At 38.3% G+C, this 23,975-nt stretch overlaps 1 protein-coding gene across 1 annotated transcript; it reads right to left on the reverse strand.

The window, feature by feature from the left end:
• Positions 1-9,789: 9,789 nt before the first annotated feature.
• On the reverse strand, positions 9,790-22,185 carry OOSP4B (oocyte secreted protein family member 4B). The gene is given in 6 exon segments (XM_050757038.1): positions 9,790-9,822; positions 10,689-10,752; positions 10,754-10,834; positions 15,962-16,059; positions 16,910-17,091; positions 22,092-22,185. Coding segments are annotated over 6 exon segments (534 nt in total). The 5' UTR covers positions 22,168-22,185.
• Between the last annotated feature and the right edge of the window lie 1,790 nt (positions 22,186-23,975).

A 23,975-nucleotide genomic window follows, 5' to 3' on the forward strand; every position in this document is an offset into this window, starting at 1 on the left:
TCATTTCTATGGGTTTGGCTGGAAGAAGCAAAGCAGAAATGAGAAAGTGACTTGACCAGGAACATAAATCCCTAGGAAGAGACAGGCACCCAAAGGAAAGCCAGGTCTATTGGTGTTAGGAAAGTTGACAAATCCATCTGTGTTCTTTCTAAATTAATGTGTTAGTAACTTTAGTCATTTCAAACCTGAGACAAGAGAATATTTTATATGCATAGATATACATACATAACTTTATCGGTATAAGAAGTTTATATGTATAATTCATTTCAATACTCAAGGAGAATAAAAGTTCCAGCCATAGATTTTTATTGTATTTTTTAAAAATGTTAGTCATGGCCTGAACGTGACTGCGTGGTTTTAAGGATACTTGAAAATCAAAGGCTAACAGTAAATAAAATTCAAAGAGGCTGAATTAAATGCCTATTATTGTTTTTAGTCATATCTGAATTATATTTTCAATCTTACAATCTGCTGTCAAATTACTACATACACAGAGCTTCCCTATGTATTTAAGAAGGATTTCCATTTCTGACATGACATTCTCTTCTGGACAGTGAGATCCCCAGAGCTGTGACCCACACAGTGCTCTGCCTCAGGAAAGCCTGGAGTACCCAGTCGCCAACCACCAATGGGGAAAGAGTATTAGAGAAAGAGAAGGGTAAGTCTACATATTATTTTTTCATCTTTTGTTTTTTTAAACATTTTTCTGATGTTGTGAACATTTTCAGGGCCTAAAATTTATTAATTTCATATGCAGCTTTTAAATCTTGCCTATGTAAAGCATCTAATATTGTTTCAAAAGGAATCATTGGCCAGTTTCTTGTATTTAAGTTTGAGAAAGTTAGTTAAACAAGTTAAGGCTCCTATTCATACTCTGTAAAAAGGAGATACATTCTCTCTAAATTTATTCTGAATAAGACATAGCAAATGTTAACAGTCTTACTCAAGTTAATAGTGTACAAAAAATATCTAATATATGACTATTTCCTGTCTTGAAGCACAGTTAGTAACAGGATTTTATGCAATGTTTCAAGGATTACTCAAAGCCGCAGAATGAACAAAGTTCATTTTCCAAAAATTCCAATTTTAATACAGAATTTTACCATGAAAGAGCAATGGAGTTTAAATATAACTTTAATGTAAAATAGATGGAGATAAAGCAGAGATAAAACAAATATTTTAAAACAATTGATAACTTAGGGAAACGTTGCAACTATAGTACAAAAAACTTTATTTTTCCTGAGATAAAAAAAAAAAAACCTTTTGAGAGTAGGTTACTGATAAGATGCTCCCTTGACCCTAAATATTTTGAAGTATATTATCCAATAAATAAGGACATTCTTCTACTACAGTGGTTCTCAATAATTGGACCTGAGATGATGGAGGGGTCCATGGGGTCAAATCTATTTTCACAATAACAATAACACATTTTCTTTTCCACAATGTTGACATTCGCACAGGTGTGCAAAAAAAAGTGGTGGGAGACGCTGCTGCCTCTTGAGCAGCAATCAAGTGGCACAATGTGTTAGTTTGTTAGTCATCATTGTAGTCTTCACACACTCACAGTAAAGGGGAAAAGCCAGTTTCACTTAAGTCTTGAAGCAGTAAAAAGTATTTGTTTTATTAAACGCCAACCCTTGAATGCACACCTTTTTAGTATTCACAGTGATAAAATAGAAAGTATGCATAATACACTTCTGCTGCATATCAAAGTATGAAGAGTGTCTCAAGGAAACTGTGCAGTTATTGGAGCTGTGAGCTGAACTAGCCACTTGTAACCCAGAACACCATCTTTACTTAAAGACTGATTATCAAACAAACGACGATTATTTGCCTGTGGGTATTTGACATTTTTTGAAATGGAATGATGTAAGCTTGTCACTTCAAAGAAAACAACTAACAACAATTAAACCCAGTGATGAAATTCAAGCTTAAAGGAAAAATTTGAATTTTGAAAAAGTTGTGTTCTCTACTATGAGCTTGGAAGCTCAGTGGTGGTATCTTAACTATGATTTCTTGTATTGCATAATAAAATGTCATCATTTAAAACATCTGCATAACTCTGAACTAAAACTTTCCAAATTATCTGCACATGATGTTACAGAAACATTCAGGGCAAAACACAACAGGGACCAGTGGATTTTAATGGGAATAAGTATGAGGAGTTTATTGATATATTTTCAGATCCCATGTTGCAACAAACCTCGAGGAGACTGCCTCTTGGCAAGTTTTGGTGCAGTATCAAAAAAAAAAAAAATAGCCACAATTATCTGAAAAGGCTTTTAAAATACTCTTCTTTCTTCCAGCCGCGTATCTGTGTGAGGCAGGGCTTTCTTTATGTACATTAACCAAAGCGACGTATTACAAAGACTGAATGCAGAAGCAGATATGATAATTCAATTGTCTTCTAGTTAGCCAGACAAGAGACTTGCAAAAATGCGAATATAAAACAATGTCACTCTTTTTTTGGAAAACAGTAATTTTTCACTAAATGTTCACTATTTTATGTTAACACCTGTTGGGTTTATTAGTTATTTTTAATTACTTAATAAATATTTTTAACTCACTTTTAATTTTTTTTTTTATACTTTAGGTTCTAGGGTACATGTGCACAATGTGCAGGTTTGTTACATATGTATATATGAGCCATGTTGGTGTGCTGCGCCCATTAACTCGTCATTTACATTAGGTATATCTCCTAATGCTATCCCTCCCCCATCCCCCCTCCCCACAATAGGACCCAGTGTGTGATGTTCCCCTTCCTGTGTCCAAGTGATCTCATCTCACTTTTAATTTCTAATGTGGTAATTTGGAAGGATAAAAGCCGTATAAATAAAAGCTCTTCGTAATTCAATATTTTTAATAGTCTAAAGGAAGTCCTGACATCAAAAATTCTGAGCAGCATATATACCCAAAAAAAAGGAAATCAGTATTTTGAAGAGATATCTACACTGGCATGTTTGTTGCAGAACTGTTAACAATAGCTAAGATTTGGAAGCAACCTAAGTGTCCATCATCAGATGAATGGATAAAGAAAATGTGGTACTTATACACACGGAGTACTATTCAGCCATAAAAAGTAATGAGATCCTGTCATTTGCAGCAACGGGGATGGAGCTAGAGGCCATTATGCGAAGTGAAATAAGCCATGCATAGAAAGACAAACATCACATGGTCTCACTTATTTGTGGGATCTAAAAATCAAAACAATTGAACTCATGGACATAGAGAGTAAAAGGATGGTTACCAGAAGCTGGGAAAGGTAGTAGGGGGGCGATGGGGATGGTTATCAGGTACAAAAAAAATAGAATGAATAAGACTTACTATTTAATAGCACAACAGGGTGTCTATAGTCAGTAATAACTTAATTGTACATTTTATAATAATGAAGAGTATAATCAGATTCTTCATACTGCAAAGGATACATGCTTGAGGAGATGGATATCCCATTCTCCATGGTGCAACTATTATGCACTGCATGCCTGTATCAAAATATCTCAGGGACCCCATAAATATATACACCCACTATGTACTCACAAAAATTTAAAAAAATTAAAAGTCTGAGCAGTCAGCATTATCACATTGTGGCTGCAAAGTTGTTTAACAGCTATAGAGTTACAGTTTTACAACTGTAAAGAGTTGTAAATGAAGAGTTCTGTTCACAATGTACAGATGAAGAGTTCTGTTACATGCCAATGTAAATGTACTAAACACTACTGAATTGTACACTTAAAATGGTTAAGATGGTAAATTTTATGTTACGTAGATCTATTATTATGTTACATAGATCTTATTTAGATATGTAAAAGGCAAGACTAACTTTTTAAGAGAAATACGTAGGACAGAATATCTTTGTGACATTCCCATAGGGAAGGACAGAATATCTTTGTGACATTCCCATAGGGAAGGCTAAAGGTGGAGGTTTGGAGTGGGAAAGGAATATAGGAGTGTCCATGTTATACATACTTTGGTTAAACACTGTTTTGAACAGCCACGTTAATATGTTGTAGAGGAAAATGAATAACTGAGTCTACCTTTCAGGGGTAAAGTCCAGGATAGAGATATAACTTGAAGCCATCAGCATACAGATGTTAATTAAAACAATGAGATTGAATAAACTCTCCAAGGGAGTGATATGTATAGATGGGGTGAGCAGTTCAATGTTCAATCCCTAGAAACCCCAATAAACTGGAAAAGAGAAATTTCAACCAGGGAGGATCTCCTAAAGACAAACAGTGATCACTGAGAAAGGATGCTATTGCAGAAGCAAGATTTTTAAAAATTTGGCCAGAAGAATTAGTATATCAAGAATATACCCAGAGATACATCATACTGAGAATAATTATTTCAATTAAAACTAGGCACAAAACAAGGCCTATAACTTTGCTATCGCAGAAAAAAAAAATTTATTGCATTCCAACAAGAGACAAAAAGTTTATATATTTGAAATAGTTACTTTTTGTTTGTTTGAGACAGGATCTCACTCTGTCACCCAGGTTGGAGTGCGGTAGCACGATCACGGCTCACTGCAGTCTCGACCTCCTGGGCTCAGATGATCCTCCTACCTCAGCCTCCTGAGTAGCTGGGACTACAGGCACCCACCACCATGCCTGGCTAATTTTTGTAGACACGGGGTTTTGCCATGTTACCCACGCTGGTCTCAAACTCCTGGGTTCAAGCAATCCACCTGCCTTGGCCTCCCAAAGTGCTAGAATTACAGGTGTGAGCCACTGTGCCTGGCCTGAAATAGTTAATATCAATATTAGTTTCAGCTGATATAATCAACTTATTTTTTTTTTTAAAAAAAAAAAGAGAATCAACTAACAAATTATTAAACTGTTTAAAAATTCAACAAGCATGATGGATATTACTACTAAAAAAAAAAACTCAAAGCAGTTATATGTGCTAATTTGGATTCATTGATCCAATTCAAAAAAATAAGAATAAAAGAATCCCATTAACAATTATTCCTGAGCTTGCATGAAACCTTGTAGAGGGCCTCAGATTGGCAGTTGGTTGGCTCCATTCATTGTGTTCTACAATTTTTAGGGATACCTGATCACTAAATTCTAAAGATAACAGTCTGTGCGCTTTCTTTCAATATATTAGTTGCACTGTCTGTTTGTGTGAGATTTGGGGCAACTCAAACTATACCACCATTGTGACCTTATCCCAATATAAAACAACCTTTCTATAACACACATGCAGAATAAAGCAAGTGCATACGGAAATTTTAAAGCCGTTATGTACTTTGTTCAAAGTATTCTTGGCAGAGACCACCTGTGTAATTATTTGTATTACCCAAAGTATATCTTAGCATAATGAACTCATATGTGGAAATAATTGATTAGCTTTATCAAAATTAAACAATACATATGACAGCAGTTTTCTCTGTAGCTATCTGGGTTACACTATATATGCTAGAAGCAAAGGAATGGGAGGACTGCATTACTTAAATGCCTTTGTTAGGATTATTCGGGTGGCAGCAGTCGTAGAGGCCATCTCTGATCACACCCATCTGACACCTACCTGTGCCCCACTTTGTCCCATTCTCTGACCAGGGCGCTGACTTTCAGTTTGCCTTGATTCTACATTTTGTCACAACTACTAAGGAGGACAAAACCTGCTAACTCCCCTAACCACATTAAGGTTGAGCCCAACCTTTTTTGGAGTGATTAGCAAAAATCCCATCTGAATACTGATGAAGAATGCAAGGTAGAAAGAGAGAAAACCAGGAAAACTGCTAAGCTTGAAAGATGCTCAATTTTTAAGCCTGTACAAACATTAAGTGTTGACACCCAAAGAAATCTTTCCCATCTAAGTAGCACCACAAGTCACCCACTTATAGCCCCCAATCACAGGAGAAATGCTTGATTCCAGTGCGTTTCTCACACTCTATGTCCAAACCATTTGTATGTTTTAATATCCTGCAAAATATATCGTCAATTATACCACTTCTCTTGACCCTTGACTCTAACCTTTCAAGTCAAAAACAATTTTCACCAACTTTCGGACTGGTCAGCCTCTTACTGCTATGCCTCCAGGAAATTAATAAGATTCTTTAACCCACAGACATTGTTTCTTCAGCTTCACAGCTGTACAAATCCTTATCAAAAATAAGAATTATCCATCATATCTCCCTTTGATACACTGTATATTCCTGAAATCATTATGCTTGGAATTAGTGAATACTTACATTAAAAGTTAATTTTAAAAACTTAAGATTTTTTCTAAGTATCAGACATTAAATGTCAAAAATTAAGGTCTAAAACCAAAAGCATCTGGATCAAAACCTCATTCTAACATGTAGAGATTTTGGTCAATTGAATTCACCACTGAGACTTTTCAGGTTGAGTTAATGAGTTACCTGCCTCATTACTGTAGTGATTGTTAAATAAATGCATGGATCCTATTGCAATGAGGGCAGCAGATGGCTCTTGTTAAATCTTAGGTTCAGGGTACATGGACAGGTTTGTTATATAGGTAAACTGCGTGTCACGGGGCTTGGTGTACAGATTAGTCACCCAGGTAATTAGCATAGTAACTGATGGGTGGTTTTCTACCCTCTCCCTCCTCCCACCCTCCATCTCTCAAGTAGGCTCTGGTGTCTGTTGTTCCCTTATTTGTGTCCACGTGTACTCAAGGTTTGGCTCCTACTTATAAGTGAGAATATGCAGTATTAGGTTTTTTGTTCCTGCATTACTTCACATAAGATTATGGCCTCCAGCCCCATTCATGTTGTTGCAAAGGACATGTCTCATTCTTTTCTGTGGCTGTATAGAATTCCATGGTGTCTATGTACCATATTATCTGTGCCCAGTCTACCATTGATGGGTATTTAGGTTGATTCCATGGTTTTACTATTGTGAATAGTGCTGGGACAAACACGTGTCTTTATGGTAGAATGACATATTGCTTTGGGCATATAACCAATAACGGGATTTCTGGGTTGAATGACAGCTCTAAGTTCTTGGAGGAATTGCCACCCTGCTTTCCACAATGGCTGACCTAATTTACATTCCCACCAGCAGTATGTAATTGTTCCCTTTTCTCTGCAACCTGGCAAGCATCAGAATTTTTTAAACTTTTTTATAAGAGCCCAAAAATATCTTTTAACTAGGATTTATATTTCCAGGAGTAGTCAAAAATCTACTAGGGTTTATTGAAATGAAAGATTAGGCCAAGTGGCCAGACATGGTGGCTCGCTCCTGTAATCCCAGTACTTTGGGAGGCCGAGGCAGGTGGATCACCTGAGGTCAGGAGTTCAAGACCAGCCTGGCCAACATAGTGAAACCCCATCTCTACAAAAATTAGCCGGGCATGATCGTGGGTGCCTGTAATCCCAGCTACTCAGGAGGCTGAAGTGGAAGAATCATTTGAACCCAGGAGGCGGAGGTTACAGTGAGTCAAGATTGTGCCCATTGAATCCCAGCCTGGGTGACAGAGCGAGACTCCATCTCAAAAACAAAAGAGAAAGGTCAGGCCAAGTCATGCTGCATCTTTAATTTTACTCAAGGTGGAAAGAAATAAAAATAGTAAAAGAATCACACATATTCAAGATGACATTTGTACTGTCATTTTCATTTCAAAAACAAAAGTATTCAGTCCCTTCAACAGATCCTAGCTCTTTTCTGGCTTCAGCTGTCTTGGGAAGGATTGAAGTTCAGGAAATTGACATAGTTAGGTACCTGTTAGTCAACCAAGCCCAGCAGCTCAGCTAAGTTATTCAGCAGTTCTAGACGACTCAAATTTGTATTCTCTTGGAACAAAAATCCCCATTTCTAGAGGGGAAAGAGAGGTACTTTCAGATCTAGCAAAAATAAATTTTATCTAAAGAGGTGGCCGGGCACGGTGGCTCACGCCTGTAATCCCAGCACTTTGGGAGGCCGAGACGGGCGGATCACGAGGTCAGGAGATCGAGACCATCCTGGCTAACACGTTGAAACCCCGTCTTTACTAAAAAATACAAAAAACTAGCCGGGCGAGGTGGCGGGCGCCTATAGTCCCAGCTACTAGGGAGGCTGAGGCAGGAGAATGGCGTGAACCCAAGAGGAGGAGCTTGCAGTGAGCTGAGATCCAGCCACTGCACTTCAGTCTGGGCGACAGAGCGAGACTCCGTCTCAAAAAAATAAATAAATAAATAAATAAATAAAAGAGGTGGAGAGACCTTTTTCACGTTTTCTTGTGTCCATGAGTTTTCCTCCCTCCCAGGAGTGAGAAATCTAGCCATAAGCATGTTCCGCCCCGACTACCAGTTTTCCCCATGGAAGAAGACTGACCTTGCTTTGAGTAAAGATCATTTGTGTGCACGCATCCCTGCTCATGTAGGTGGTACTTTCTGGTTCAGCCTCCCTGGAATGAGTCTGGCACCTGTACTCTTGCACAGTATACTACCCAAAGGCACAAGAGTTCACTTCCAGAGATATACTAGGCAATTTAAATTAGACATCTTTCCACCTGGGATCCAAACTGTGATCAGCATAATCTGAGTTGTGAGCACTTTTGTGTTGGGAAAAGCAGCTATTGTGGAACCTGCCGTCCCTCTGAGGGATTTCGCCAGGCCTGGGACACTGTGCTGTATGGAAACTGGGAGCCAAGTTGTCACTTGGTTCCAAGTTATTAGAAGAAATCATTTCCCTGTTCTGGGCACACAAGGCACATTCCCTGTATTGCTTAAGGTGTGGGTGTCATATGGCACTTGGCTGGTATAGGTAGAGGTATACCTACCCCCTGTGGTAAGGTAAGAGGGTCTTTGCCTACAGCTCCAGAGGGGTGCATGCATCCCCCACTTTGCATTGGCTATCAGGAGGGACCTACATGGGAGACTAGTACGCACAACAAATGCTGATTTCGCTTCATCTTTTCTCCTTGCTGCACCTTTTCTTCTTTCCCAACACAAAAGACACTGGTTCCAACCAGTGCCTTGTGTGTGCTGAGTCTTCCTTGGCAACTCCAAGATTCAGTGGGCCTAGTTATGTGAGCTCCCACTCCTGGTGGTTGGCACTGTTATCTTTGCCACCCTCCATGCAATGGGAATTCTTACTTGGGATTCATAGCTGGATCTCCCTGCTCGACATTTTGCCAATCAGTTCAGGAGCCTCAGAAGGAAGAGCAGGTGATCTTGTTCACTAAGAAAATCTCCACCGAAGCACTAATGATGGGAAGGGTAGTGTGATGGTGTAGTTGTGACCCTATATGGTTTCAACACTTTCAGAATTAGGCCAAAAAGCAATTGTAATCTTATTTTCTTCTAGATTCTTGCTTTATCAAGGTAATAGGAAAGAAATGCACAATGTCAAATATAAGTTTACAGTGTTTCCTCATGAGACATTACCAGGAAACAGAAAACAAAAAAAGCAGTATAGAAAGCCAAAGATGAAGGACTGATGGGAAAATTCTCCTTTTGAGTACATTATAAAAGAGGGAGATTTAAATCTATTTCACTGAGACGTAGTTGCTAAGCATAATGGGTAAAACTAAAGTGAGCAACTAACTCATAAAAATGCTGAATATTAATTCAGAAAAGTACGCAGTGGGTATAGGCAAGTTTTATTACGTATGAATGTGATTTCAGAGTTAGAATGGCAATTTCATAAAATTAACTCATTAAACGATGTAAATATCATGGTATAGATATGTTATCCCAAACTCCAAAATGTAGTGAAACTGGTAACAGATATTGCTACTCATCTTTGTACAGACACATCAACAGTACTGATGAAACTGGTTCTCAGCAAGTAGGTACCACTTGCTGCAGTGCTTTGGGGAGGAGAGGGTGTCACACAGGCATTATTGATGCAGTGACTTCTTGGAGAGTCGCTCCTGTAGGATGGGGGGGAAAAGCAGTTAAGAGCTGCTTAAATATAACCTTACCTAAAAAGAAAACATGTTCAGAGAACTCATGGGTGCTCAATTAGAAGTAATGTGAAAACAAAATCACATTTCTACCCTGAAATGTAATCTATGGAATTACCCAGCTATATCAAATATAACCATTAGGTATTATGCTATTAGAAGGGATTAGCATCTATGTGTTGGCTAGATCACTGCCTTTCCGAAACTATCAAGTAATTATATTATACATTTCAACTTTGATTTTAGTGGTTTTCAGATCTCCAGAACAAAGCTTATTTCTTCATGAAATGTCAGCTTCAAGGCTATTGTCAATATGCACAAGTTTTCTGGCCTCCTTTTAAAATAAGCTCAGTAGAAAAATCCTAAGAAGAGTGTCTTCTACAGGTATTAATCTTAGGAAAAGTGCTAATTAGATGTAGCGACTTCCTCTGAATTTAAGCCTAGTTTATCTATCTGCCTACTTATTTTATACACATATATGTATACAGACATGTTTTTCTGCAAATATTAGTATGAAATTAGAGATCTGGTATGGGCCTTCTATGACAACAATTTCATTTTGTCACAGACTATATTGAAAATGAACAATTTAGTACCTGAGAGAACAGGTAAGGAAACTGACCAGTATGGAACCTATTCATGTTTATGTGCAACAAGAAATTTATAACTGTATCCAAGTACAGACGATGATACCTAATTCTACAGGGTTCACATTAAAACCAGAGCAATTTCAGCATGCAGTATTCAAATAGGAATTTACATTATTGCCTTCCTCGAAGTTATATTTAACAAATAGTGGTTAACTATAAAATAAACAACCTTAATATTCTCACCTTATTAACACTTTTAAAATTAGGTGCCCATGTTTTACTTTGTGTGGGAGCTGGTGACTCTTGTTTTTGATTTTTGAGGGATTTTTTTCAAGGTGTTGGCATCAAACCCACTCATTCCAAAATGCATCGCAGATGGGAATTTAAGCCTAAATGCAGAGCAAACAAAAAAAAAAAAAACAAAAGAAAAGCACAGGATTCATAGCTGTACAGATTTTTTGTGGGAAAAATATATATTAGATAGGTTCGTTATAAGTGATAACCCAAAATAACTGACTTGTGGAGGAAAGGCAAAATAGCTCAATAAATCTAAATAAACTAGCTCAATAAACAAAATAGCTCAATAAATCTAAATTGTAACAGAATCTTGAATAGGATGTTACTTATTGACCCAGAATTGATCCTAGACTTGACTTTGAGGCTCTGGGGTCAATAAAAGTTTTGAAAAGCAAAATGATTGTTAGATGTGACAAACGGTCTCTCTATGCTGAATGGACTATGGCTCAACCAAGCCAGGTGACACACACATCCCAAGATTATAAATTGAAAACAGAGACCCTTATGTGTGCAAAAAGATTCTACCACCAAAATCTTAGGCAGGAAATAGAGACATAGACACACCCCATTCCAAGGTTAAAAAACAGTTAGATTTCACCACCTTTAACTACCATTTCAACCCTTCCCCATCCTATCTTAGAAGTTGCAGTGTTTATTTCCACTGCTGGTCTTTTCTTCCCTGCATGTAAGAAAAAGGAATGTAGTTTGCTCGTCTCCCAAAGCCAGCATGTATGTAGTTGCAGGAGAATGATTCAGATTCGGAGTGCATGTGTAAAGGAAGGCTAAAATCTCATTCAAATTTTCTATATCTCTTGTTGAATTTAGAAGGGCTAATATGTCCTGGCCTATTTGATCTGGGAGAAAAATGGACTGCAAATAGATAAGGCATAATAGCCTTTACTTTTATAATCTGCTATTGAAACCATTTTTTTGAGAGCTTAGTGGATGCCTATATAGATAGCACATGGGATTGAACTATATTGCCAAGATTCCCCTTAAGACAATCAGCACCGGGTGAGAAATCCAAGGATCAAATCTGATGTTCATGATAGACCCATTCAAAAAGTCATTAAGTGAGGAAGACCAGCATTTGGACCCACCACTGAGAAGGCACCTATGCTCAGTGTTGGCCAAAAGACCCCTACAACCATTTCAGCAAAGAGACATTTTCTCTTTTCATGTCTTAATACCATTACCCTATCCCAGCAAACACAGGAAAGGTAGGGGAAGAGAACAGATTTCAAAACCACAAAAAGATCACATTTAAGAATGTACTCCAAAACCTCAAACCCCAGCATAGCTGGAACTGGAAAGAAGGGAAGGAAGAAAACTAAGTTAAGTATGAAATTCTAGTATTAAGTTGTATTCCACTAGGCTTCACCAGTCTAATAACCAGAAAATGACCTTCAAGATGCTGTCAAGCATCGAGGAAAAATTTACATTGCATAAAAGCAGTGATTACACGCCAGGTGCAGTGGCTCATGCCTGTAATCCCAGCACTTTGGGAGGCGAGGCAGGCAGATCACCTGAGGTCAGGAGTTCGAGACCAGCCTGGCCAACATGATGATACCTCATCTCTATTAAAAATATAAAAATTAGTCTGGCATGGTGATGCATGCCTGTAATCCCAGCTACTTGAGAGGCTGAGGCAGGGGAGGCTGAGGCAGGAGAATGGCTTGAACCCAGGAAGCAGAGGTTGCAGTGATCTGAGATCACGCCACTGCTCTCCAGCCTGGACAAGAGTGAGACTCTGTCTCAAAACAAACAAACAAACAAACAAACAGAAAACAGTGACTACAAAACTACTTTCTGCAAGTTTAGACTATCCAATAATTAATTAAAAGGTGAATATGATGATATCAGCTGCAAAAAGACATCTAGATCTCAAGAATCAGAAGGCGGAGTTTAAATGACATGTAACTTATCACCACATTTACATGTTCATTGCATGACTCCATTGCCATAAGTACCACTTCTTTCCTTGATCCAAAAGGAGGAGACTAATGGCTTTTTTTTTTTTTTTTTTTTTTAAAGACAATCTCACTCTGTCACCCAGGCTGGAGTACAGTGACGCTATCTCAGCTCACTGCAACCTCTACCTCCCAGGTTCAAGCAATTCTCCTGCCTCAGCCTCCCGAGCAACTGGGATTATGGGCATGTGCCACCATGCCCAGCTAATTTTTCTATTTTTAGTAGAAACAGAGTTTCACCACATTGGTTAGGCTGGTTTCGAACTCCTGGCCTCAAGTGATCTGCCTGCCTTGGCCTCCCAAAGTGCTGGGATCATATATATATACATATATATCTCATATATGTATATATGTATATATATCATATATCAGCTGCATATGTATACAGCTGTATATATATGCCATATACATATACACATATATGTATATATACACATATATGTATAGATATATATACATACATATATATCATGTACATCATATATCATTCTATATACAAATATGTGTATATATATCATTGTATATAGGATATATATCATCCTATATACACATATGTGTATATATGATATATATCATAACCTTTACCTGCTCAGAGGCTGACAAGTTTACAAAGGCTGTTTGATAAACTAATTGGCATTGTCCAAGTCAGGTGCTAACCTCTAGATCAATGAAGAAGAAGAGGATATGAGGTGCCTATAACAGTATAGCAGCTAATATTATAGCCCGAGAGGTTGAAAAGATATTGGGGGCTGGAAGAACAAACATACCTTCTCAGATTAAAAGAGGGTACAACAGAGGTACATTTTCTACCCCTGTTCCAGGGAGTATGGGGGACTCATACCAATTTGTAAAAACTCCTTGTGGTCAGGGAAGCATGTTCTTTAAAAAGCCAAAGACTACCACCAGAATCTTAGCCAGGCAAGAGAGGGAAACCCCCCATTCCAAGGCTAAAAAGCAGTTAGATCCCACCACCTTTAGCTATCATCTCAACCAGTCACCATCCTACTTTAGGAGTTGTAGTGTTCATTCCCACTGTTAAATCTTTCCTTCCCTGACAGTGAAGAACAGGAATGTGGGGGTGGGAGTAGGGAAAATGAGAAAATTACTTATCGGGGACTATGCCCAGCACCCGGATAGCACGGTCAATTCTACCTCAAACCTCAGAATCATGCAATGTGCTTATGTAACAAACCTTTATATGTACTCCCTGGATCTAAAATAAGAGTTAAAATTTAGAAAATTAAAAATAAAGGTTAGAATCACTTCAAGATCAACATGAATGTTTATGATATTTAGCTACTGTCTGGTTAACAATTGTGTTTATTCTGATGTAGCAACACTGTCCATTAGTAAATCTTTATTACAGAAAATTCTAAGTCCACACTGTGCAAACGTTACCACTAGCCACATGAGCACTCAAAAAAATAGCTCAAATAGCTCGTGCAACTCAATTTTTTGTTGTTTTAATTTTAGTTAATTTAAATGTAATGTTACCAGTGGCTACTGGTTACTATGTTAGACAGCAAAGGTTTAGAGATGACTGGTGAAGTTTGAAGAACAGAGATTCCTTTTAAAAGCTGATTTCAAGTCATTCCTTGCAGGGTGCCTTAATTTTGTCTGACTTTTTCCACCCTTCAAGAAGTATAAGGATATAGTGAGAATTTGTTTGAAATCATCCTGAACAGCTGAAAATGGCATTGCTAACTTGCAAATGAACTAAGTAGTCAAGATAGCATGAACTTAAGTAGCTAAAGATCAAATAGATCATGAAGACATAAATAAGAGCTCAGAGAAATCCAAACTTATACGGTCATTGATATAACAAAAGAGTCATTGATATAACAAAAGAGGCAATTCAAGCATGAAAGGAAATTTCATTTCAGTTAATGGTACTGAATCAACGGGATGTCCCTATGGAGAGGGAAGAAACTTGACCTTCCTTACACTACATGCAAAAATTAAGTTCAGATGGATTCTAAACCCAAACATATTCAAAACCATAAAACTTTTAGAAGAAAATAAGACTTGGCAGTAAGCAAAGAATTTTAAGACAGAACAGAAAGCAGTAACTAGAAGGAAGAATCTATAAGCTAAACTCCAAAATTAAAGATGTCTGCTCATCAAAAAAGCACATTAAGAAAATGAATACGCAATGTGGGGCCTGTGGCAAAACACAACTGACAAAGTCCTGGTCATTAAGATATAAGACCACTTACAACACAAGACAGAGTAAAAATAAACAAAAGACATGGCTCACAAGAGAATACAAATGGCCAATGAGCACTAATTAGTTATCGGAAAATGCAAATTAAATACTACTATGCACCTATTCAGATGGTTAGAATAAAAAACTGATATCCGAGGGTGAAACCACTGGACTGTCATACATTCCTTGTATTAGTGCCAAAAAGGACACCTTATTTGGGAAAATATTCATCATTTCTTACAAAACTAAACATACTTTCCCTATGATCAAGCAATCCTATTATTAGGTATTTAAAGGAAACACATATACCCAAAGACATGCAAACATATGGTGATAGTACATTTATTCATAATAGCCAGAGACTGAAAACAGCACAAGTCTTCATCAAATAATATGAAATAATATGTATCTAATGAAATATACCACCCAGCAATATAAAGCAAACAAGCTACTGGAATATACAACATAAATGAGTTTCAAACATTCTGCTGAATTAAATAAGCTAGACACAAAAGCATACATACTGCAATTCTATTTCTACAAAGTTATAGAAAAGAACAGTGAGGTGTGGCCAGCAGGAACCAACTAGGAAGATCCACTTTCTGCAACAACCAGTGTTACGCGTGTCAGTAGGGTTTTATGTTAAACATAAAGCTCAGTTGACAAATGCATTTGCTTGTGTAACATATATTAATTGCATGTGAGTTTTTCTTCAAATAAATTATTGATCCTTAATTCATGATATGCATGCTGAAGTACTTAGGGAAAAGTGTACTCATGTCTTCAACTGGAAGTGCATCAAAATCGAGAGACAGGGAAATGGATGTGTAACAAAGTTTAGAAAAATGGTAGAATCTAGGTATTATATATAAATTATTTCATCTGTATATTTGAACATTTTCTTTAGAATTAGAGAAACTTTAGAAATTGTAATTGTGCCATATGCATCCCTCTAGGGCATTTTGATAGCTGCATTCTTAACAGAAACATCTATCAACCAAATAATAAATTGAAGAATGTGTAAGGGAAGTAGCTACACATACCTCTTCACAAAGCAAACCACTGGAAATTCATAAGTAGTATGCGACCTTGGTCTGTAACTGATCTCTGATAATATGGCATCATCATTTCTTTGGAACATCTGAAACAACTGAGAGTTTTAATACCAGAAGGCATTAAATTCTTTTGGTGGCTTAATGATCTTAATAGAATCTGTTTTAGGAAAATCTGGAAATGGCATTTTACATTAATTTAACAGAAATAAAATAGACCTCATGAGAAATACTTTATTCTCGTTTTTCTTCTGGTCCTTCAACTTCTTTGCCCCCATCTCTAATACCAGATGGGGGATAGGAGAAAATAATTGTCTCTCGGTCTGTTTTAAAGAATATGTGCTGTTTCCAAAATAGTCCCCCAATTGCATATATTCATACACAATGTTCCCAGCTATTAAAAGCTGACAGCCAATGGAGGTAGTAAAACTGAGAAGGCACAGGCTGTATCTTATGACTTTTTTGAGACAGAGTTTCACTCTTGTCACCTAGGCTGAAGTGCAATGGCGCCATCTCCACTCACTGCAACCTCTGCCTCCCAGGTTCAAGCAATTCTCCTGCCTCAGTCTCCCAAGTAGCTGCGATTACAGGTACCGGCCACCACACCCAGCTAAATTTGGTATTTTTAGCAGAGACTGGGTTTCACCATGTCGACCAGGTTGGTCTCACCTGACTTCAGGTGATCCACCCACCTCAGCCTCCCAAAGTGATGGGATTACAGGTGTGAACCACCACGCCCAGCCCGTTATGAACTTTTTAAAACCCCTTATCTGAAATGTCCTAATTAAATAGATAAGCACCTGGTCCTATCTAACAATTGATCACTGCAAGAGATAGGAAGCTGCTTGAAAATTTTAATTAGGAAGGAACTTTTGATACTATGTAGCCCTGAAAAAAAAATTCAGAATATATTTTAGGGAAAAGCATCATGGCACTTACAATTTTCTTGATCCCACAAGAAGTGACAGGATAAGAAAACTCGTAGTTAAATGACAACAGTCTTGTTACAGGACAGTTATCTCCCAGATGTATGTCGCCAATTCTAACTTCTGTGTTGTTATCAAAGGGCCTTATTTTCATTCTGACTAACAACCAATCATCTGAGCATGTTGCAGTTATTGCTAAAAAAAGAAAAAAAAATCCAAATGGTAACATGATAACATACTTCATCTCAAGACATTACACTGTCAGTGCTGACAGACGAATATAACACAAGCTACTTGGGTAGCATTCAGTCTCCTATTAGCCCTGTTCAAAAATAAGCAAGTATAGGCCAGGCACGGTGGCTCATGCCTGTAATCCCAGCATTTTGGGAGGCCAAGGTGGGTGGATCACCTGAGGCCAGGAGTTCGAGACCAGCCTGGCCAACATGGTAAAACCCCATCTCTACTAAAACTGCAAAAATTAGCCAAGCGTGGTGGTGCACCCCTGTAATCCCAGCTACTCAGGAGGCTGAGGCGGGAGAATTGCTTGAACCCAGGAGGCAGAGGCTGCAATGAGTCGAGACCACACCACTGCATTCCAGCCTGGGCAACAGAGTAAGACCCCTATCTCAAAAAAAGACATTAAAATTAAAATTTAAAAAAGCAGGTATAGTTTAAATTTCATCTAAGCTAATATATCCCAAATATGATCATTAGTATATAACGAAACAAAAATTGAGATTACATTTCTTATACTAATTTTCTGGAACTGATGTGTGTTTTATATTTGTAGCACAATTCAGATTGGCCACACTTCACGTGCTCAAAAGCCATTTGAGGGCGGTGGCTGCTGTGCTACTCTGTACTTTACACAGCTGCAAAAATCCATAGAGAGGTTAGTTGGTTATTTAATTTCTTTGCAACCATTTATTCATATTTAGAGTGAATGTAGTCATTAGTACCTACCTTTTAGGGTTCCGTGATGATTAAATGAAATAAGGCATATGAAAGATCTTGGAACACTGCCTAGAACTTAAATGCTCAATTAATGCTTATTAAGGTAAAAACAATGTAAAGGTCTTTATATAAGATACTACCACCACTAATTCCTTCCATAGAGATAGATCTCCATCCATCCATTCTCAGTACCAATTAAACTAAACCTGGGTCAGAATTTAATACTATATAAAAGATTAGGTTACACAGTCCAATCTTCTCATATTAACCTGAAGAAGCTGTGGCTATACCCTAGGAACATTTTTACAATACCAGGCACACAGAGACATTTCACATTTTACCATTAGCTCTCCCCACCCCTAGGGGAAAAAAAAAATCACATCTTCATCTCTTTATCTCCAGCTACCTATGGCATGTATTTAGTCTTCAATATGAATTTTAATTGAATAAGTGACTAGTCCAACCACATAAGACATTGACCCAGGTTTTAATCTCAGGACAGTTGGCAGTATCCAAGGATCTACAGAACTCTGTCTTCCGTAAAATGTTTGGCTTAGAATGAGCCTTATTTGACCTATCAACCTGAGAGTACCAGCTTGACACATGTTTACTGGGACAGCAAGAAGAACAGAGACACAAGTACAACATGGAACTCAGCATTTAGAATTTTGAGAAATCATTTTCCTAGAGAGATTAATAGCATAAGTTATTCGCTTAAGAAAGTTGATAGATACTGATAGTAAATACAGTGATGACAGCTGCAGAAATGAAGTTTAGGGTGAGGATGATAAAAATCTGCAATCCACTTACCTCGTAGGAGCAGGACTACAGTACAATGTCCTTGGTCCATGTCAAAATGGGAATTGTAATTACTATCAAGTCTCTCCTTTTATTCAGACTAAGAAAGGAGCTGTAGCCTATGTATTTTGTGTTTGTATCCCAAGGATGGCTATATTTATCTTAAAAAGCAAAGTTTTCAGGGCCAGGCTGTCATTGAGGGGTTAATATGTTAGACCGCAAGCCTGTTGCCATGGGGATTCCCACATTTATTGTCACCACATTAAATAAGAAGTTCTTTTGTTTATGTACCAATTCCTAGGTCAAATGTCACCACATACTTTTTCTTTTTTTTTTTTTTTTTTAAGATAGAGTCTTGCTTTGCTGCCCGGGCTGGAGTACAGTGGCAGGATCTTGGCTCACTGCAACCTCCACGTCCTGGGTTCGAGTGATTCTCCTGTCTCAGCCTCCTGAGTAGCTGGGATTATAGGCATGTGCCACCACACCCAGCTAATTTTTGTATTTTTAGCAGAGACAGGGTTTTGCCAGGTTGGCCAGGCTGGTCTCGAACTTGTGACCTCAGGTGATCCGCCCACCTCAGCCTCCCAAACTGCTAGGATTACAGGTGTGAGCCATGGTACCCGGCCTATGTTCTTGTTATTGAGTCTAACAAAGAAAAACAGATAGGACAGATAATCTCTTCATTTTCCAGATAAGAAATGAAATGCTCAAACCATTAAATTACTTGAAGAATCTTAAGTCTGGTACATAACGTGCCTGGCCCTAATACCAAGTCAGTGATCTAGACCATCAGTGGTCAACTGAGTCATTGCTGCAGTCTAAACAGTGTCTTCTTTATCCACTGAACATCTGTGTCTTAGGAGAGGTAGGAATGAAAAAGTGAGAATTAGAACAACAGTAAGTGCCTGACTCGGGTCTCAGTTATTCTCTATTCACAGAGAATTCTGTATTCTCTATTAATAATGCTAGCCAGTGAGTAATTTGTCTAAAGCCTTACTAATCAAAGTCTGGTCCACAAATCGGTAACATCAACATCGCCTGAGAACTCATTAGAAATAATGAATTCCAGATCTCATCTCTAACCTATTGACTCAGTTTGCATTTTAATAATAAGATGACTTACATATGCAAAGTTTGAGAACTGGTCTAAGAGGTACCAACATTCAGAGCTGTAACATGACCACTGAATATAATAAAAGCAGATAAAAACATGTGAAGAGGCTAGATGAGAGGCCAGATTTCTTTCACATAGCCATTCATTCAATTTTTATATAATTAATGCTTTCCAGTGCAAGGATGGAAGACCTTGTGTGTGTCAAGCATTATGGCTAGACCATGGTTACAAAAATGCCATCAAAAAATACATTGGTAGTACTCTCAGAGCAGGAGTTAGGTTTTGTTTTGAAAGATGGATTCTCCCTCTGTCGTCCAGGCTGGAGCTCAGGGGTGAGATCTCAGTTCACTGCAACATCTGCCCCCTGGGTTCAAGTGACTCTTCTGCCTCAGCCTCTGGAGTAGCTGGAACATGTACCACCACACCTGGCTAATTTTTGTAAAAAGTAGAGATGGGGTTTCACCACGTTGCCTAGACTGGTCTTGAACTCCTGAGCTCAAGCAATCTTCTCGCCTAGGCCCCCCAAAGTGCTGGGATTGCGGGTGCTAAGTTTTTTGTTTGTGTGTTTGTTTGTTTTTTCTGAGAGTCTCGCTCTGTCACCCAGGCTTGAGTGCAACGGCGTGATCTCAGCTCACTGCAACCTCTGCCTCCTGGGTTCAAGTGATTCTCCTGCCTCAGCCTCCTGAGTAGTTGGGATTACAGGTACTCACCACCATACCCGGTTAATTTTTGTATTTCTTTTGTTTAGTAGAGATGGGGTTTTGCCATGTTGGTCAGGCTGGTCTCGAACTCCTGACCTCAAGTGATCTGCCTGCCTCGGCCTCCCAAAGTGCTGGGATTACAGGTGTAAGCCACCACACCCATCCTACAGGTGCTAGGTTTTTAATTCATTTTACTCCCTAAGTTTCCCTAGACTCATCTAATGTGACTAAAGTACACTTATGTCTCAATCCCACCCTTAACTATGTACCCTAATTTTGGTCTCATGGAATGGTAATAGAGGAAGTTAGACCCACATACAAAAAAAAAAAAAAAAAAAAAAAAAAAAAAAAAAAAGACATTAAGGCACTGAAATCTCAAAGAAAGATCAAACTCAGGTGTAACAGAGAAGCCAAGTCTGATTATGAGAAAAGTAATCACAGGTTTGAGATTTGATATTGGGTAGCCTCCCACAAATCTTATTCATTCTGAGACCCCTGCAAGGAGGTGGTCATTAGCTTCGGTTATTAGAAATCAAGATTATATGAAACGTAGCAGTGGTTTCAGCTGGTTTCAAGTCTGGCACTAGTATTGCTTAAAAAAGGGGTCTCACAAATACATGCCTTAAAGTACTTCTAAGCTGAAGTAAAACACAAGGCTGCATTTCTCAACTCAGCCCTATTGAGATCTATAACCAAAGAGATTTTGTTGTTGTTGGCTATACATTGCAGAATGTGTAGTGGCATTCTTGACCACCTTCCACTAGATACCAGTGGCAAACGCTGTTGTGAGAGCCAAAAATCCCTCTAAACGTTGCCAAATGTCCCCTGGGGGGCAAAACCACCCGTTGAGAGCCAGTATTCTAATGTAAAGGTGGAAGTGAACTAGTGTATGGTTACAGATATAGGAGAAAGTCCATAGGCTGCTTTATTTGGCAAACCTCTCAGACTGACCTTAGACACAGCTGACATCACTCTGGCGCACTGACCCAAACAGATTTGAGTGTTTTCATTTCACTGGCGCTCTCATCATCTTATTTTAAGGCACGATACATTCCTAGTAATTTTTCCCCGGCAGCCAAAATTACATAGACTTAGAGTAACTTGCCCAAGTTCATGCAGCTAAGTACAAAGCTGGGGGGGGCTCAACTGTTCCCCAAACTTCAGTATATAGAGGAAGCAATTAGAACTCATCCAAATTTGGCTGCTCACTATCTAATTTTCATTCTATCTGTCCAGCACCATGGATAGGCCAAGAGAGCCTGTAACCTTCCCCAGAAACCCAGAGATCTCTAAGGTAGCCCTTCCTTTCCCAGGTTCTCTCAAATTATAGGAGCCCCAGTTATGTTAGAAACATGGGTCTCACATTACAAGAGGGATAATGGCACAAGATAAACTAAAACTGGAGAACCCTCAAATTGGTTTATAGAAAAAGAAAATATTTTGAGCACAGTTTATGTGACTGGAAACAGTAATTTTTTCTTAACTGAGTAATTAGAAACAGGTAGCCCTACCTGTTGGTTTATAATCAGGGAGAAAAAAAAAAATCTCGGGTTTTTACACAGCAGTGTTTTAGAAAGTAATCTTATCACTTCAAATCACCAACCTCTGAAGATATTTCTTATTCATACCTGGGTTGAGTCCAGAAGAATTCCAAAACAATAAAGAAAAGAGGAAGGACCCGCCTAAGAGCACAGAGGTCTTCATTGCTCCAGACTCCAAAACACAACATAGGGAACGAGAAATGGCAAGGAGCTGGGCGGGGGTGGGGTGGCGGGGGGGGGGCGTTCCTTGAGTGCTTATAAATCTCTGGCCACATTCAGCTGTCTGCAATTGCCCTCTGCTGGGGTAGCCCAGGGAAACCCCTTAGCATCTTCTCAAAGCGTGGCTCATCAGCTGGCAGTAGCTACATCACTTCACCTGTGCCACAGGCAACCTGGGAGCTTGTTAGACGCAAAATAACAGGTTTCACTCTAGACCTACAGTATCAATCACAAACTGCATTTCGACAAGATTTCCAAGTAGTTCACATGCATATTAAAATTAAGAGGCATTTTTCTTAGCATAGCTTTAGTCTGGGCCACTTGACTACCGACTTCTTAAACATTATTTTAAAATTAGAAATCATGATGTAAATAAAGTTACTAAACCTATTATACATCTCTAGCTATATGGATGTGTCTCAGTGAAGTCCTACATACTACATAGGATACTTATTAATTAAATTTTAAGGTACAAGAGCCATAGGATTTTAAAAAGCATCAGGAGACTGACACAGGTGACACGTTTGTGATTTCCCCTCACCGTCATTCTCTCATTGTGGTTCCATTTTAAATTTCCTGAACTACTGATGAGTTTGAGCATTTTCTCAAACATTTGCTGACCATTTGGACACCCTCTCTTGTGAAATCACTTTCCAAATTTTCTATTTCATTGTATTTTAAAAATTAATTTGTAAGAGTCCTTTATATATTCTGAATATGAATCTTCTGGTTTATGTATATTGTGTATTTTAAAAATTAATTTGTCAAATTGGGAGTCCAGATCTTTGGTTTAACGTTATTCTGGGTGTGTCTGTATATTCTGAATATAAAGCAAATCTTCTGGTTTATGTATATTTTTTGTGAATATCTGAATATGAATCTTCTACCACTCTGTACTGTGATGGTTAATTTTATTTGTCAATTTGATTGGGCTACAAGGTGCACAGATCTTTGGTTTAACGTTATTCTGGGTGTGTCTGTGAAGGCATTTTTCAGTGAGATTCAAATGAGTAGACTGAGTAAAGCAAACTGCCTTCACCAATGTAGGTGAGCCTCATTTAATCTGTTGAAGGCCTGAATAGAATAAAAAGGTTGTCTGTATTTTTAAAGTTAATTTTTAAGAGTCCTTTATATATTCTGAATATGAATCTTCCGGTTTATGTGTATTGTGAATATCTCCTACCACTCTGTACTGTGATGGTTAATTTTATTTGTCAATTTGATTGGGCCACAAGGTGCACAGATCTTTGGTTTAACATTATTCTGGGTGTGTCTGTGAAGGCATTTTTCAGTGAGCTGAACATTCAAATGGGCAGACTGAGTAAGGCAAACTGCCTTCACCAATGTAGGTGAGCCTCATTTAATCTGTTGAAGGCCTGAATAGAATAAAAAGGTTGAGAGAGGGAGCATTCACTCTCTGTCAGACCGTCTTCAGCTGAAACATTGGTCTTCTCCTTTTCCTGACTTGAATTTAGACTAGAATTTACACCGTCAGCTCTGCTGGTTCTTAGGCCTTTGGACTTGGACTGGAACGATACCCTCGGCTCTTCTCAATCACCAGCTTGCTGACTGCAGATCTTGGGACTTCTGAGACACTGGGAATCACACGAGCCAAGTCCTTACTGTATATGTGTGTGTATACGTGTGTGTGTGTGTATATATCTCACATATATATGGTATATTATACAGACACATACATACATCTCATATTGATTCTATTTCTCTAGAGAACCCAAATAATACAGTAGGTAA

The sequence above is a fragment of the Macaca thibetana genome, chromosome 14 (genome assembly GCF_024542745.1).
Source record: "Macaca thibetana thibetana isolate TM-01 chromosome 14, ASM2454274v1, whole genome shotgun sequence".
Classification (NCBI taxonomy): Eukaryota; Metazoa; Chordata; class Mammalia; order Primates; family Cercopithecidae; genus Macaca; species Macaca thibetana.